The sequence below is a fragment of the Notolepis coatsorum genome (genome assembly GCF_963971535.1).
Source record: "Notolepis coatsorum genome assembly, chromosome: 6".
Classification (NCBI taxonomy): domain Eukaryota; kingdom Metazoa; phylum Chordata; class Actinopteri; order Aulopiformes; family Paralepididae; genus Notolepis; species Notolepis coatsorum.
Window position 1 is genome coordinate 167,660,749 of NC_140170.1, and position 16,371 is coordinate 167,677,119.

The 16,371-nt window shown below is 46.9% G+C and overlaps 1 protein-coding gene across 1 annotated transcript in view; it reads right to left on the bottom strand.

Moving 5' to 3' along the window:
* Nucleotides 1-4,824: 4,824 nt before the first annotated feature.
* LOC311230470 (vitamin D3 receptor B) overlaps nucleotides 4,825-16,371 on the bottom strand; it is a gene marked incomplete at its 3' end in the record, with an annotated part of 139,522 nt that continues 127,975 nt past the window's right edge. The window contains exon 10 of the mRNA XM_084316762.1: nucleotides 4,825-5,078. Coding sequence (XP_084172888.1) covers nucleotides 4,825-5,078 — 254 coding nt within the window. The remainder of the gene's footprint in view (nucleotides 5,079-16,371) is intronic.

The window sequence follows — 16,371 nt, forward strand, 5'->3', positions numbered from 1 at the left end:
GGCAGTCTCTCTCTGAACCACCAGGCCCCCCTCCAGGTGAGGGGCGGTCTCTCTCTGAATCACCAGGCCCCCCTCCAGGTGAGGGGTGGTCTCTCTCTGAACCACCAGGCCCCCCTCCAGGTGAGGGACGGTCTCTCTCTGAACCACCAGGCCCCCCTCCAGGTGAGGGGCGGTCTCTCTCTGAACCACCAGGCCACGACAATGCATCCTTAAAACATATCTCCCGCTCTGTTCCACCAGAATCTGTGCCTCCCCAAGATCAAGTCCTCCATTTACCCTGTTTGTCTGTAGAGGGAAGTAAAGGCTCCCTGTGGCACATGATGCTCCCTCTGTACAACAACCCAATCAACACTGGAAAACAAGAAGAGAAACTAAATCAAACCCAGATCTACATACACAGGGTATGCATTCACTAAATCAACATGGCCACCTTCCAAAACTCCAAAAAGTCCATATTTCAATAACCAAGCACATCACACACCCCCTTCACCACCTGACATACTGTACAACAATAGTGGTGCTGTATAGACAAACTGTTGCCTAGCAACTCCTTAAAATAAATGTTTTATTTATTTTTACAGGACATGTGGAATTGACAATAATTCCTCCGATTTATAGGATAATATAAAAAATAAAAATCCAAATTATACGGTGCTTTCGGAACCATCCTCAAACGAATGTAGTATTTAACTGTGCTATGCAGAGCGATATCGGACAATCATTTGATTAAACTCTCTAAATTGTCAGCTTGCAGAATATCAAACTTTGATAGCAAAAGTTGGAATATATATATATATATCAATTGTGACTGAGAGGGGCCTTAGAGAGGCCTGGTAGGCGGAACTCTGGTGAGGAGCACACACTCCGGGGTGATGCAGCAACAGTGAAGCGCTTGGGAGGAACATCATGTTCAGCTCGGCAACAAAAAATATGCCTTCTCTCTCGGTCGTCCTGTGACTCTGGGGCGAGAGACCACATAATGGCTCCGCTCTGTGGCCTGTGACGACGCCACAGCCTAGGACAGACACGGGATTCAGCTAATCGTCTGGTACCGTGACTCGCCGAAGAGGACGGAGTCGAAGCAGAATGTACGCAGGAGCTCCGAAGTGTTCGTCCTCCTCGTCTTTGCCAAGAATGCTCCTCCCAGAAGAGATGTGTTCTGTTCCTTGGCTACAAGGCAACATCTCCAGCAGAATGTTCCTCCTATAAGAGATGTGTTATGTTCCTTGGCTACAAGGCAACATCTCCAGCAGAATGTTCCTCCTATAAGAGATGTGTTCTGTTCCTTGGCTACAAGGCAACATCTCCAGCAGAATGTTCCTCCTATAAGAGATGTGTTCTGTTCCTTGGCTACAAGGCAACATCTCCAGCAGAATGTTCCTCCTATAAGAGATGTGTTCTGTTCCTTGGCTACAAGGCAACATCTCCAGCAGAATGTTCCTCCTATAAGAGATGTGTTCTGTTCCTTGGCTACAAGGCAACATCTCCAGCAGAATGCTCCTCCCAGAAGAGATGTGTTCTGTTCCTTGGCTACAAGGCAACATCTCCAGCAGAATGCTCCTCCCAGAAGAGATGTGTTATGTTCCTTGGCTACAGGGCAACATCTCCAGCAGAACAGTTCCTGTGGGGAGGTTCCCAGTTCCTGTCTCTGTGGCATCAGACCGACACACGCAACGACGATGTCACTTAAGATGCTTGTGCCGACTTTATACTCAACTATACGACGTCAAAGTGGTGCTGATGCTTGGCCGAGGGTAGCACCTCTAGCGTCGAAGGCCTATTGTGCAGCTGGCCAGAAATGTAAGCGCATGTAGCCGGTGTGATCTCGCTCTGCATTGTGTTTCGATTCGACCCCTGTTAAGGGATCGCCCTGAGTGGGAGTTGAACCCCGGTCTCCCGCGCCGCGGGCGGCACCACAGACCACTGTACCAAGAGGTGAATTCACTTCTAAGCACTGGGTCTGGATGCCTCTGGGGAGTGAGTTTACTTGCAGTACCGCTTAACGTCCACAGTCACTTCACTATACAAGTCCCTCGTGACTGTGGATAGACATCCGGTACCTCCGTTACACTCACCCCCCTAAACTCACTCCACCCAGGACATCCGGGTCTATCAGCACCACGTGTAGCCGGTGTGATCTCGCTCTGCGTTGTGTTTCGATTCGACCCCTGTTACGGGATCGCCCTGAGTGGGAGTTGAACCCCGGTCTCCCGCGCCGCGGGCCGCATCACAGACCACTGTACCAAGAGGTGAATTCACTTCTAAGCACTGGGTCTGGATGCCTCTGGGGAGTGAGTTTACTTGCAGTATCGCTTAACGTCCACAGTCACTTCACTATACAAGTCCCTCGTGACTGTGGATAGACATGCGGTACCTCCGTTACACGCGCGCTGGGCGACGCCGACAACGTGTCGGTATGACAAAGCCGCGGCAAAGCCCACGTATCATTCTTTATCGTTATCCCAAAACGCTGCCAATCATAGAACATTACTGGCCTCAAAGCCTAAGCATTATGCTGTTCCGGGGACATTGAGGTCGAGAGCCATTAGATGATTGCTTGATGCTTCAAGCTAGAGAGAGAGAGAGAAGGCATATGACTTCCTACAGTATACATGCTTCAACAGAATCATCCAAACAGCCAGGAATATACAGGCTATGAGTATATTACATTATATAAACAGCAGATCCAAAGCTCTGGAATCATCATAATCATCATCAGAACCCTTCATCTGTGGTACTGTACGTGGTTTAGAGACTAGCTTGGTGATCTATATGGCTTACATTAGAGAGCAGCACTGTACATTCAGCAACCTCCTCTTTCTCAAAAAGAAAAAAACAAAACCAGGAAATGTAGCCAAATGACCACCGTCCTAACGCTAAATAAACCAGATGTTCCTGTTGCTGATGACTGTGTCAAACGCACCCCCCCCCCCCCACCGCCCTCATTCATGCCAAGAACACGGTACAAAGTCAAAAGAGCATAGTGTCTCCAAACAGAGAGTGATAATGAATCATTAAACAAGGAGGGGTCAATATCATATTTGCATATATATTTCTGAAAATCGTTTAGCTTTTAGTAATATCTATGTAGCCCTATGTACAGCTGCGAAACATAATATGTACTGTATAGACCTGGTATTTACAGGATGCAGCCACTAGAGGGCGGCGCAGCATACAACATCAAAACAGGAGGGACCCGGCGTTGCCAGAGGTGCATATTACTACAACAACAGCCAGGGCCCTCAAAAGACATTCTAGAAAATCCACTTCCCAGTCGCAAACGAAAGGGCAGATATCTGTGGAGGTATGAAGCAGCTTTTGTGAGCTTGTTGTAGACTGAGGAGAAGAGGAAGGAACAATTCATGGAATTGTTTTATTTAAGGTGAGGTTATGTCCCATCGTTTGAAAAGTATCCCGTTTGATATATAGCATCCTTTATCTAGGCCAGTTCCTGGTATGGTATACGGCTATGTCGTACAAAGACGGGCCCAGCGGTAGCTTTCACGTGCCCTGCTTTGCTAATTCCAGTTAACATTTGGCATTGTAGCCCTTTGTAGAATCTGTGATCGAAGATATTTCAATATAGGCATGAGTAAGTAAAGGTGGTATAACAGTGCTTAGGGTACAAGATGCTTGTAGCAATTAACTATGTACAGCAAAAATCATCATTTTCCAAAAACGAGAAGACCAACCAGAATGCTGGCTTGGTTTGATTGACAGTTAGCAGTGTAAAGTAGCTAACACATTTAGTGGCTAATTCTCACCTCAAAAACCACCCACCCCAAAATAAAAAATAAAACCCCAAAAAGAAGATCTCAGTAAATGACAGACTAGATTCTGCCTACTGCTGTATAAACCCCCCAAAGTGTAGACATGTTTCCTTCATCGGTTCTCAAGAGGCCAGTCAGGACAGCTAGCATGTAGAGCGACTGTGCGCGCAAAAAGAAAGGCCTTGGTGTGACGGTATGGTAGCTTTGCACCGGAGCTTATTTTCGGAGAGAGTAGTTGGACCCTTTGGCAACATGTGAAAAGGCGTTGCGTTTCTGACGCGGCACGACGCCTTTTGTTTAGAGAGAAGTCACTGAGAAATGGTGGAAAATTGGAAAACGCGGAGACGTAAAGAACGACGACGAGTTTGCAGGCACTGTGTTCGCACCGACATACTGAAATGTCATATTGGTATGGTTTCTATGTTATGTGGAAGGAAATAAAAAACAAAATAAAAATACAAAATAAAAAAATGTACTGCTTCACATTTAGGTCATGTGAATACAAAAAAACAAGACTCCCAAAGAAACCAAGAGGTAGCTTAAAACTGAATGGCTAAATGGATGAGTGAATGGATGAGTGAGTATATTTGTCATGTCCGGGTGGACGACACACTGTCCGGGCGTGTTAAGCAGCGGTTTTGTCATCTAAAAAAACAAGACAGAAACACTATGTCATATATATATATATATATATATACTGTGTATATATATAGGCAGAGGTTCTATGTATGGTTATAATTGGATTATGTGAAGTTCCCTTGTTTTGCTGCATCTCTCTCTCTCAATCTCTACCTCCTCTCCAGGTGACCTCTTCTGTCTCAGGTCTTTATACCTGGATAAACTCCTTTCAAACCAACTGACGCACACATGCATACACATGCACGCACACACGCACGCACCACACACAACCACTTATGTCTCCCTCCTCCGCACCACCTGATTCCCCTGCCCGGCTACAGCCTCAGCGCCTTGCCTCCTTCTCTGACCCTCCCCCGCCTCCTCTCCCACCTAGGCTCCTTCCCTCCTTCTCGGAACCTCCCTCGCCTCCTCTCCCCTAGGTGGCCTCGCTGCCGAACACCTCCAGCACCAGGGGCGTGAGCTGCATGCTGTGCTCGGGCTGGAAGGAGAGCGAGCGGTACTGCTTGGAGTGCTCCTCGTTCAGGCTCCGCAGGTCGGCCAGCTTCTGGATCATCTTGGCGTACAGCAGGCGCCCGCCGGGGTGGTGCAGCCGGATGTAGGCCTGCAGGGTCTCGGACAGGCGGTCCTGGAGGGCCTCGATGCGCGCGTGGTCCTGTACGCCCGGACGGTCTGCGGGGGAAAGTGTGAAGGACAATTACTATAAGAGAAGTAATTCCACGTGAATTGTTGTTGGGTTTCAAGTTTCAAATTTTGTTTTATTTGTACATTATCTGTGCATCTTGCTCATAAGCATTATATTCAGAGTTAATTATATTGTTTACACTGCCTATTTCTTTTACTTTCCTACTGTACTCTAATTCTATCTGTATTTATATCTTCTACTATTACCCTGCCCATACCTGTACCTCCCCTCCCCCCATGCTGCTATGATGCCTGAATTTCCCCAAGGGGATCAATAAAGGAATATCATATCTTATTATAGTCAAATGCTTGGTTCTGTATGAGCCTCCTGAGATTGTGCTTCATACAGTAAAACGTTAAAGAATAAAGACCAAACACTATACAAAATATACAATATACAAAACTAAAATGTACAGAATACAATAACAAAATGCAAAAGTGAGGTATGAGGAACTGATGGCTGTTTCCCCCCCCAGACACATTTAAACAAGATACAGAGAAGTTATCACAACACAGAAGTAACTTCCTATTCCAATACACTTTTAAGACCAAGATCATAAGACCTTTTTAGGACATGTTAAGGTAAAACATTCTCATTATTAAATGTAGACGTTTTAAGACTTTTTAAGACCCCACAGGAACCCTGTATCATTTGCGATTCTGCACTAATTAGCAGAATTCAATAGTAATGAACTTCTTGGTCCGGTGTTGTGGGTTGTTTTCAGTGTTTGCCTGATGTGTTGTTTCCAACCAGGTCAATTCCAGCGTTATGGACATGACTCCAAACAACTCAGAAAACACACTGGTTAAGAATGAATTAAATCATTCATATATATATATATATATATATATATATATATATATATATATATATATATATATATATATATATATATATATATATATGAAATTGGGATTAAAAAGAAAAAAAATTATTTGGGTCTGTGAGTGTGGCCTGTCTGCCGTTCTGCAGCTGGATACTATTGGTCTGTCATATTTTATATTAATATATATATTCTGGTATATTATGGTGTTCTGGATATGAGGCGCCTGAATTAAGCGTTCACATGTTATAGGAACCCTGTGAGAAACATTAGAGGAATGATTAACTGTTACATGACAACATCAGCAGAGTGGTTGAGGCTCCCTGCACAATCACCCCACACAAATAGAATACAAGTGTAGACTTTACTGCGAAAACCTTTATTTACCAGGGTAGGTTCTCTGAGCATGCTTCACGTGTATCCTAATTTGGTCATGCTAGACACACACACACAACACACACACACACACACACACACGTGCAGGCTACGTGTTGCATAACATTCTCAGAGAAGTATTTTTCTCAGATCTTGAGTAAGAAATGACCTATGTGGTTTGACAGTTGATCTATGTGGTTTGACAGTTTCAACAGATATAGCCTGACATGCGTTCGAGATAAGAAACGCAGAAATAACTTATGTTCTGGTAAACATGTACAGAAAAAATATTTAGAGCTTTTGCATGAACTCAGTAATTTTCCACTGCAAGAGACGTTTAAGAAACACAAGTAAAAATGTTCACTTTAGTTTCAGCTTCCAGTCGTTTCTACCAGAGTCCTCAGTTACCATGGCAACCACTCACTGCCATTCCCAAAATTGGCAGCATTTTTTTACTCACAGTTCACCTCAAGATGCACTAAATTGTAATTTTACTAAACATTAAATCACAGCACATGTTTAATTTTGTTGTCGCCTCCATCTTTAGCTTTACAGATTTCCCTGGTTAAACTACCACAGTGATCTGTCTGATTATATAGACTGTCTCTGGTTAAACTACCACAGTGATCCGTCTCATTATATAGACTGTTTCTGGTTAAACTACCAGTGATTCCTCTCATTATATAGACTGCCTCTGGTTAAACTACCAGTGATCTGTCTCGTTATATAGACTGTCTCTGGTTAAACGACCACAGTGATCTGTCTTGTTATATAGACTGTCTCTGGTTAAACTACCAGTGATCCGTCTCATTATATAGACTGTCTCTGGTTAAACTACCAGTGAACTGTCTCGTTATATAGACTGTCTCTGGTTAAACAACCACAGTGATCCGTCTCGTTATATAGACTGCCTCGGGTTAAACTACCACAGTGATCTGTATCGTTATATAGACTGTCTCTGGTTAAACAACCAGTGAACTGTCTCGTTATATAGACTCTGGTTAAAGGACCACAGTGATGGGACACACACATGGGGTTGCAAACTTTCCGGCACACACACACACGCACGCATACGGTATGTGTTAGGGGTGGGAATCGCCAGAGACCTCACGATACGATAGTATCACGATACTTGCGTCACGATACGATAGTATCGCGATACTAAATATATCGCGATATGCTGAGAATTGCGAACATTCAATTTTATTTTTATTTTGGTCACATTTAATTTATTACCTTTTTTCAACTGCAAAGTAAAACTTTGTCAACATGTTTTATCTAATAAAATAAAGTTCAGTCTGTTCATCTCACTTCAATCATTTTTATTGCAGAACATGGTATTTTCTCAAGCAGACGGATGTAAACACTGTTGTTGTGAAGGGCCAGATTAAACCGAATATATATATTTATTTATATATATATATTTAACTGTATTTGTATATTCTCTAATATTCCCTGATATCCCTTGTATATTCCTTGTACAATATGCATTGAATATCCATTCTAGCCTACTGAACATCCCATAATAGTCTCCATTCTACTATTGGTCGAGACCTTGGTGCCAGGCTGCCATACCCCCCAGACCCAGTTCAAACGTACCGCTCAACATGTACGAACAAGTCCTAGTTCCGCGTAGGAATCTGGCTACCGCACCACTAATGGTACTATTTGTTCATAGTGCGTATATATACGGCGCTACTAAAGTAGGACTTCCTTTTTAGTCCAGTTTCTTACCCTCCAATAGAGTGACAGACGTAAAGCCTCCCCGCGACGCCACGTGTGGGAGTAAGGCCAAGTTCGGCCTACCATCGGTATTGAGACATCGTGTATATTAATATTTGAATAGTCATATTTGGCACTATATCGTCGAGTTGGACGTAGTCTATTAAGCTAATAATAGTCTATTCATATGTAGTGCTTCGTGCGGTGAGAATACTATCGTAGTCAGTACCCCCATCGTTTCGGGTAGAACTGGCTGCTTATCCAGGGTGGCCGACCCCATGTGAGGCTGCACCCGAGGAGCCCCAGAGCCGACGAGCGAGTGGACCTGCATACCGGATTATTCTACCGACGACAGCCCGCCTTCCCAGGCACGGATTATGCTTTGTATACAGTGATTATTCTATGGATAAAGACCAACACTGCCGTGTGTTGGAAACCCCCCCCCGGAGAGGACGACAGGTGAGGAGACGCTCTACACGACGAGGTCGCTTCACGTCTCTCCATCGTGGACCGGAGGAAGCCGGCCCACAGAGAGTCCAACTGCTTTCATCTGTGGATCGAGGATCGCTGAGGCACCGAGCCGCACAACCGTGGGTTCTCCCAGGATACCCTCGGCCAGACGGATACAGCCAGACTCTACCCCCCCCCCCCTTCTCCAGTTGTCTTACAAGCGACCGGAATTCCCCCCTAGTGTATCCAGTTCTATAATCATTAAAGTATCATTGCTATTATTCCTTAAATATTCCAGGTTGTATATTTACCGCCTGCGCCACCAGAGATTGGACGTTCTCTATTAATATACCAACGAATACTCATTTGCCATAAAAGTGCATCCTATTTCAAATCATAAATGTAATTAAGTGATTGCTCTACATACCTTTTGCTATGTATTAATTATTATTAAACGCAGACTTTCGACTTGGTACATTTGTGTTGGATCGTTTCATCTACGTGGGAGTGTTTACCATAATTATTTATGCATAGTACTGGGTGGCCAGAGTCTAAAGTACAAGAGGTAGTGGTAGTAAGTATCATATCTAACAATACAGTCAGGGAATTGTACCCCTCAGTTACAATTGGTCCTTCGAGCCGGATGGTAATTAGTGTAATATTAATATAGTGTTATTAATATTGAAATGGCCTATGATGAACACTCCACGAAACGATCCTCCTAACCAACACCCGCAGCGCGAACGACGGCTCCCTCAGTACTTAGAGGCTTACGCTGTCAGTCAACAACCTAGTCTTCTACTAACAGTAAACGCGGTAAAACTAGAAAGTAAAAGTATGTCTAACCCCAACGCCCAGACTACCCCGACCATAGAGGCCCCTACGGGTTCTAATGTAACTGACCAAGCTCACGGTGGGGACCAGTGGGAACCAGACATGACTTCACACCCCGCCAGTACTGAAGAAGTAGTCCCCGATGAGTCCCGGGAGGAATACAACGCTACCGAGAGAGAACTCGGCACGGAAGAAGACGGGGAGAGCACCGTGGAGATAGAGCTCCAAGGCTCCGCAAGGAGTACCCCGAGGGAAGGCTCCCCTATACAACCGCCTTCTCCCAGCGAGGCAGAGAGGACCCTACAGCAGGCCTTCCTCATCAGCCTGAACGCCGCTGCTGAACGCGACCGACTGCAGATCCAGCAGCGGAGCGAAGAAGAGCATATACGTCTAGAAATAAGACGCATTCAGATGGAAGAGAATGTGGCCCGAGACCGAGCAGACAGCCAGCGAGCAGCTGCTGGTGCTCTACGGCAGTGGTTCCCAAAGTCGGGGTCGCGACCCAAAGGTGGGCCGCGAGCAGCCACGGGTGGGCCGCGAGATGATTTAAAAAAAATAAAAAAAAAAATAAAAAAACATATTTTTTTTTATTTTTATTTTTTTGTCAGGCCACTGAACTTAGAAGCAGGCCAGGACAGTGTTTCTAGTTGTATTCTAAAATTCTATTCTATTGTATTCTAAAATGTGACTATATGGTTTTATATTAACTTAATAAATAAACAAAAACGAAAAATCTACTTATTTCAACGAACATTTCAAACTAAATAACAGATTATGCACATAAAACGCTGAAAACAACCGAAGCAACAATAGTATTTTAATGAGGCTATTATTATTATCATTATTATTTTGCAACAAGTTAGCCCTCTCATAAATAGCACATATAAATGAATAACTAACTTGAACTAACTTAATAGGATTGAAGTGATATTTGGCTTAAAAAATCGGTCGCCTGGCAAAAAAAAAAAAAAAAAAAAAGCCAGACGATGTGCATTGGGCCGCGGCTCTCTGACGCCTTATTTTCTGGGCCCCGGCCTGAAAAGTTTGGGAACCCCTGCTCTACGGGACGCAGAGCGCGACAGACAGCAAGCGCAACTAATAGAACAGCTGATCAGACGGACAACACCCTCTCCCTCCGCCAGAGGCTCCAGGAACTCGTCTAGACACACCTCCAGGGCGGCATCCCCTAGCCGAGTAAACAACCCTGAACTTGACCAACAGACGAGGTCTATACCCCCCACAGACCACCTCCCCCCACCGGTCCAAGCGAGACCTAGCAACCGGGAAGGAGCAGCATATCCTGTGGAGAGGCTAAACCAGAGACTACAAGCACTGGATGACCTAACTGAAGACGAAGAGGAAGAGGAGGAGAACCACGCCCGACGACAGCACAGTACTCTACCGGACCAGGAGGTCCGGTACAGCCCAGGCTATACTCCCGCGGAGCTGCGCTACAGACCCCCGACGCTATACACGGGTGAGCACAACGCACGACCCGCACCGAGGAACAGCACCTGGACAAGCGGGCCATGGTACACTGCCGGTACCAGCCCATACCAAGGAGCGGGAGGAGACTCGCCTAGGAGGCCTCTCCCCCAACGCTCGCCGATGTATCCACAGTCAGCGTCATACATTGGCACGCCTATGGTACCCGACTTCACCCAAGAGAACCGGGCCCAGTATACAGAACTCCGCATGTGTCTGGAGACCATGTTGGTGGATGTATTGGATGAACGCCATAAATACGCCATCCTACTGAAGCACTTAAAGGTACCCCGCGCACATAATATAGCGCTCGCCTACGCGACTTCCACCACCCCATACACAGCAGCGCTGGTAGCATTGGACCAGAGGTATGGGCGCATATGGGATTACGTGATCCAGGAGATCCGACACATCGACCGCTTACCCCCAGCAATAGACAATCGAGCACTGGACGACCTGTCCATCAGAGTGCAGTCCCTGGTAGGGATGTTGGGAGCGCAGAGAGAGAAGGGGAGGCATGAACTTTACGCCAACTCAAATGTGGAAAGGATCTTGGAGAAGCTGCCGCCCGCTCGACAGGAGCGTTTTAGGCGGCAGAGAGACCACCGAGACCCGAATGGCCCCGAACCGAACCTCCTCGATCTAGCAGACTTCCTGGCGAGAGAAGTCAGCAGCCTACGGCTAGATACATTCGGACGGAGCACCCCTGGCTCCAGAGAAGGAACCAGACGACTAAATGATGGAAGAAGATCGGTGACTGTGATGCACCAATCGGAGTCAGTACCGAGCAGCAGGAGCCACAGTACCCCCTCCAGAACGGAGAAGTGGAAGATAGTGTGCCCCTACTGTGAGAAAGAACACTGGCTAGCGCAATGTGACTCCTTCCCCAAGCTGAACGCGGAGGAAGCAAGTCAATGGATAAAGTCCAACAAGCGCTGTTTTCGCTGTGCGCGCCCACACATGGCAGCCGAATGCCGCTTAAAGAAAAGGTGCACCAAGTGCGATGGAGCCCATCTGGACATACTTCACGACAGTAACAGGCGGCGCCCTTCACCCGCACCATCCAGCAGCAAAGCGAGCGTCATGTACATCGATCCCGCCAGCAGCAGTGGAGCCCGAGTACTCCTAAAAGTAGTGCGTGTGACACTAAGCTACCAGAATAAAGTCCTGGACACTTACGCCGTCCTCGATGACGGGTCAGAGAAGACCCTTCTGCTCGCCTCCGCTGCGGCCCAGCTAGGGCTGCGGGGAAGCGAAACCCAAATGACAATTCGGACAATAAGACGAGATTTGAAGACGATAAAGGGCGAGAATGTCTCATTCTCTATCGCAGCAAGCGGCCAGCCTGAGCGACGGTACCAGATTACAGACGCTTTCACCAGCCAAGAAATAGGACTGTCGCGGTACACATACCCCGTCGCCAAGCTGATGGAGAAATATGCACATCTGCGCAAGTTACCGATCCCGCTCATAGACAATGCTATGCCGACCCTGTTGATAGGCTCCGACCATGCAGACCTCATTGTCCCGATAGACCGGGTTCATACCGGACCCCGAGGCTGTCCTGCAGCAGTCGAGACCCGTTTGGGATGGACTCTCCAAGGCCCGCTCGCCAAATCTCTCAACCGAAGTACAGCCACTAGATGTCTCCACTCCCGAGTGACAGAGGGAGAAACCGCACTCCTGCAACACGTAGAGCGGCTATGGACCTTGGAACAAATGCCCTTTAAGAACGGAAAGAAAGACATTCGCTCTAAAGATGACATTTACGCCATTCACCTCCTCGAGACAGGGACCAAGAGAGTCCCGGTCAACGGCGTGTTGAGATACGCCACGCCACTCCTGCGGCGAGAAGGAATGCCTACTTTCCACGCCAAGACAGACGCCACAGAACGGTACCTGCTGAACACGGAGCGGCGCTTAGCCAAGAACCCCGCCCAAGAGAGTGTATACCGCGCCGAGATTGAGAAGCTCATCACAGCGGGACACGTCACAAAGATGGACATTAAAGAGGCTGACCAGACCACTGAATCGTGGTACGTGCCTCACCACAAGGTCCATCACAACGGTAAAGACCGCATAGTATTTAACTGCAGCTACCAGATCGGATCCCAAAATCTGAATAAAGAGTTACTGCCCGGTCCCACACTCGGCCCCTCCCTACTCGGCGTTCTACTCCGCTTCCGCCAGGAAAAGGTGGCCATCAGCGGGGACATTAAAGGAATGTTCCTGCAGGTGAGATTAGTAGAGGAGGACAAGCCCCTGTTACGGTTCCTATGGAGAGACAAGCCAGGAGATGAGCACCCAGCCATCTACCAATGGGAAGTCCTCCCCTTCGGAACGACGTGCAGCCCCTGCTGTGCTACATTTGCACTACAGAAACATGTAGCAGAGGACCCAGCAGCGGACGAAGAGGTCCGACACAGCGTAAAGAACGGCTTCTACGTAGACAACTGTCTACAAAGCCTTTCAACCCAGGAAGAAGCCGAGGCTCTCCTGATTAAACTCCGCGCCTCATTGATCAAAGGCGGCTTTGATCTCAGGCAGTGGGCCAGCAGCGATCCGCAAGTACTGCGCAGCCTCTCCTCCGAGGACAAGGCAGCCAGCAGCGAGACCTGGATGGCTACCATCCCGGGAGAAGCCCAGGAGATGACCCTGGGATTGGTGTGGCGATTCAAAACAGATTCGCTTCACTACAGACACAAGCCCCTGACTACGGAGCAGGGAAGGCCGGCGGCGGCGCCGACCACCAGACGGAGTGTGTACACAACACTCGCCCGACAATATGACCCGCTAGGATGTATTCTACCGTACACCACCAGGGCAAAAATGATTGTACGAGCATTGTGGGACAAGGACCAGGGCTGGGACGACCCCATTCCCGCACACCTTGCATCCACCTGGAGAGAGTGGGAGATGGAGCTCCACTCACTCCCAGGCGTTAATATGCGCCGAAGCTACTTCCCACCCACGGTGAAGCCAGAGACATGTAAAATGGACTTACACGTCTTCAGTGACGCCTCAGAGGTCGCATACGGATCAGTAGCCTACTTGCGGGCCCAAGAAGAGGGGGGAGAGATCTACACAGCATTTGTCCTCGCCCGCTCGAGAATAGCCCCACGCAAGCAACAATCTATCCCACGTCTAGAGCTCTGCGCAGCCCTAGCCGGAGCGCACCTAGCCACGCTCATCCAACGTGAGCTCACCATACCGGTGTCTAGAACAATCCTGTGGTCAGATTCCACGACAGTACTCGCCTGGATCAAATCGGACTCATGCAAGTACAAAGTCTTCGTGGGAGTCAGAGTCACCGAGATTCAAGACTTAACCGAAGAGTTAACCGGAGAAACAGAGTGGCGCTACGTTGATACAAAACAGAACCCAGCTGACGTCATCACCCGGGGAATGCCCCTAGATGACCTCACCCGTCGCAATGTCTACAGTGACGGCCCAGCATTCCTAAAGCTCCCGGAAGGAGAGTGGCCCACGCCTATCCCGAGGGAAGCAAGTCAAGAGGAGGCTGAGAATAAGAAACCTATGTTCTGTGGATTGAGCACTGTTATCTCCGCAGACCCCAACATAGATGATTGCACTACCATAGAGAGTGCACAACAAAGGACATTCCTACTGCACTACCTGCCGTCTCTACAGACCCGCCAGAGGTGGGTGGAGGAGAGAGACAATTTGACAGAAGGAACAGTCGTCATGATTATTGATCAATCACTGCCCAGAGCTATGTGGCCGGCCGGCCGCGTAAGCAAAGTGATCACCGGTGCCGACGGCAAGGTCCGAGCAGCTGAAGTGCTTGTCCAGGGGCGCACTTACACCCGTCCCGTGGCGAGGCTCATAGAACTGCCCCGACTCCCAGACACAATCGATGATGACCATGACCCTATAACCCTATGACTTTGTGAAGTTGACTGACCCCTACAGCAAACCCTTATGTGTAAATAGACAACGCGATTAATCTGTCTCTGCTTAACTGATTAGGTCTGGGACCAATCAGGGGGTGGCTGTTGTGAAGGGCCAGATTAAACCGAATATATATATTTATTTATATATATATATTTAACTGTATTTGTATATTCTCTAATATTCCCTGATATCCCTTGTATATTCCTTGTACAATATGCATTGAATATCCATTCTAGCCTACTGAACATCCCATAATAGTCTCCATTCTACTATTGGTCGAGACCTTGGTGCCAGGCTGCCATACCCCCCAGACCCAGTTCAAACGTACCGCTCAACATGTACGAACAAGTCCTAGTTCCGCGTAGGAATCTGGCTACCGCACCACTAATGGTACTATTTGTTCATAGTGCGTATATATACGGCGCTACTAAAGTAGGACTTCCTTTTTAGTCCAGTTTCTTACCCTCCAATAGAGTGACAGACGTAAAGCCTCCCCGCGACGCCACGTGTGGGAGTAAGGCCAAGTTCGGCCTACCATCGGTATTGAGACATCGTGTATATTAATATTTGATAGGGCTGTCTTAAATGCTTCGAAGCTTCGAACGTTCGATTCGATGGCACAAGCTTCGAACATTAAAAAAAAAATCGAAGTTTAAAAAAAATAAAATAAAAAATATTAATTAAAAAAAAAAAATCTTTTTTCAATTTTTTTTTTTTACTTCGATTTGTGTGTGTGTGTAGGTGTGTGTGTGTGTGTGTGTGTGTGTGTGTGTGTGTGTGTGTGTGTGTGTGAACTACCCATCCCAGTTAGGACAGCCGAATCCCGTCCAATCTTTCGCCGTCGACTAAAGACTCACTTCTTCAACCATTATCTGAAATGATAAAAAAAAAAAAAAAAAAATCTAACCGTGACTAACCTTACTGTCATGCACTTGTCCTAATAAACTAACCTACACTGTAACACGCAACACTTTGATGAACATTGTTACTCAGCTGATAGAGTTGTACCCTTCTTGCTGTCTTGTCGTACAGAACTTGTAAGTCGCTTTGGATAAAAGCGTCAGCTAAATGACTAAATGTAAGTGTGTGTGTGTGTGTGTGTGTGTGTGTGTGTGTGTGTGTGTGTGTGTGTGTGTGTGTAGGTGTGTGTGTAGGTGTGTGTGTGTGTGTGTGTGTGTGCGCGCACCTTGTAGAATTCCACACATAAGAAAGAAAGATACTGGGATGAATAAACAAAATAGGAAATAAAATGTAGAAATGCATGCAATACATAAATAAATATGAATCTCCATATATGAAATATAACATTTAGATAAGGTGCTACTGAGATGTTTTGGTGAGTTCTTTGTTTTTTTGTGGAAGTTGCCCTTCTTAAAAATGCATGAACATTCACTGATAATTGGTCTGTAGTGGAGTCTACAAGGTCTACATTGCCGGACCATGTAGAATCCGGACCTTGTAGACTGACATAATTCTGTGCATAGTTTAGTCTACACAGGCCATATTTCAAATAATCAAAATCTTACTTCATTCATCTTAAACATTCTTGATTTGGGGGATTGGTAGTTCCCATGAAATCTGAAGTTGTTCAAACGACAACAGCGATCCACCTTGAATTAAATCACACAGCCGAGTGAAACCTTGTTGGATGCGTCAGTCACGAAAGGGGCTACTTA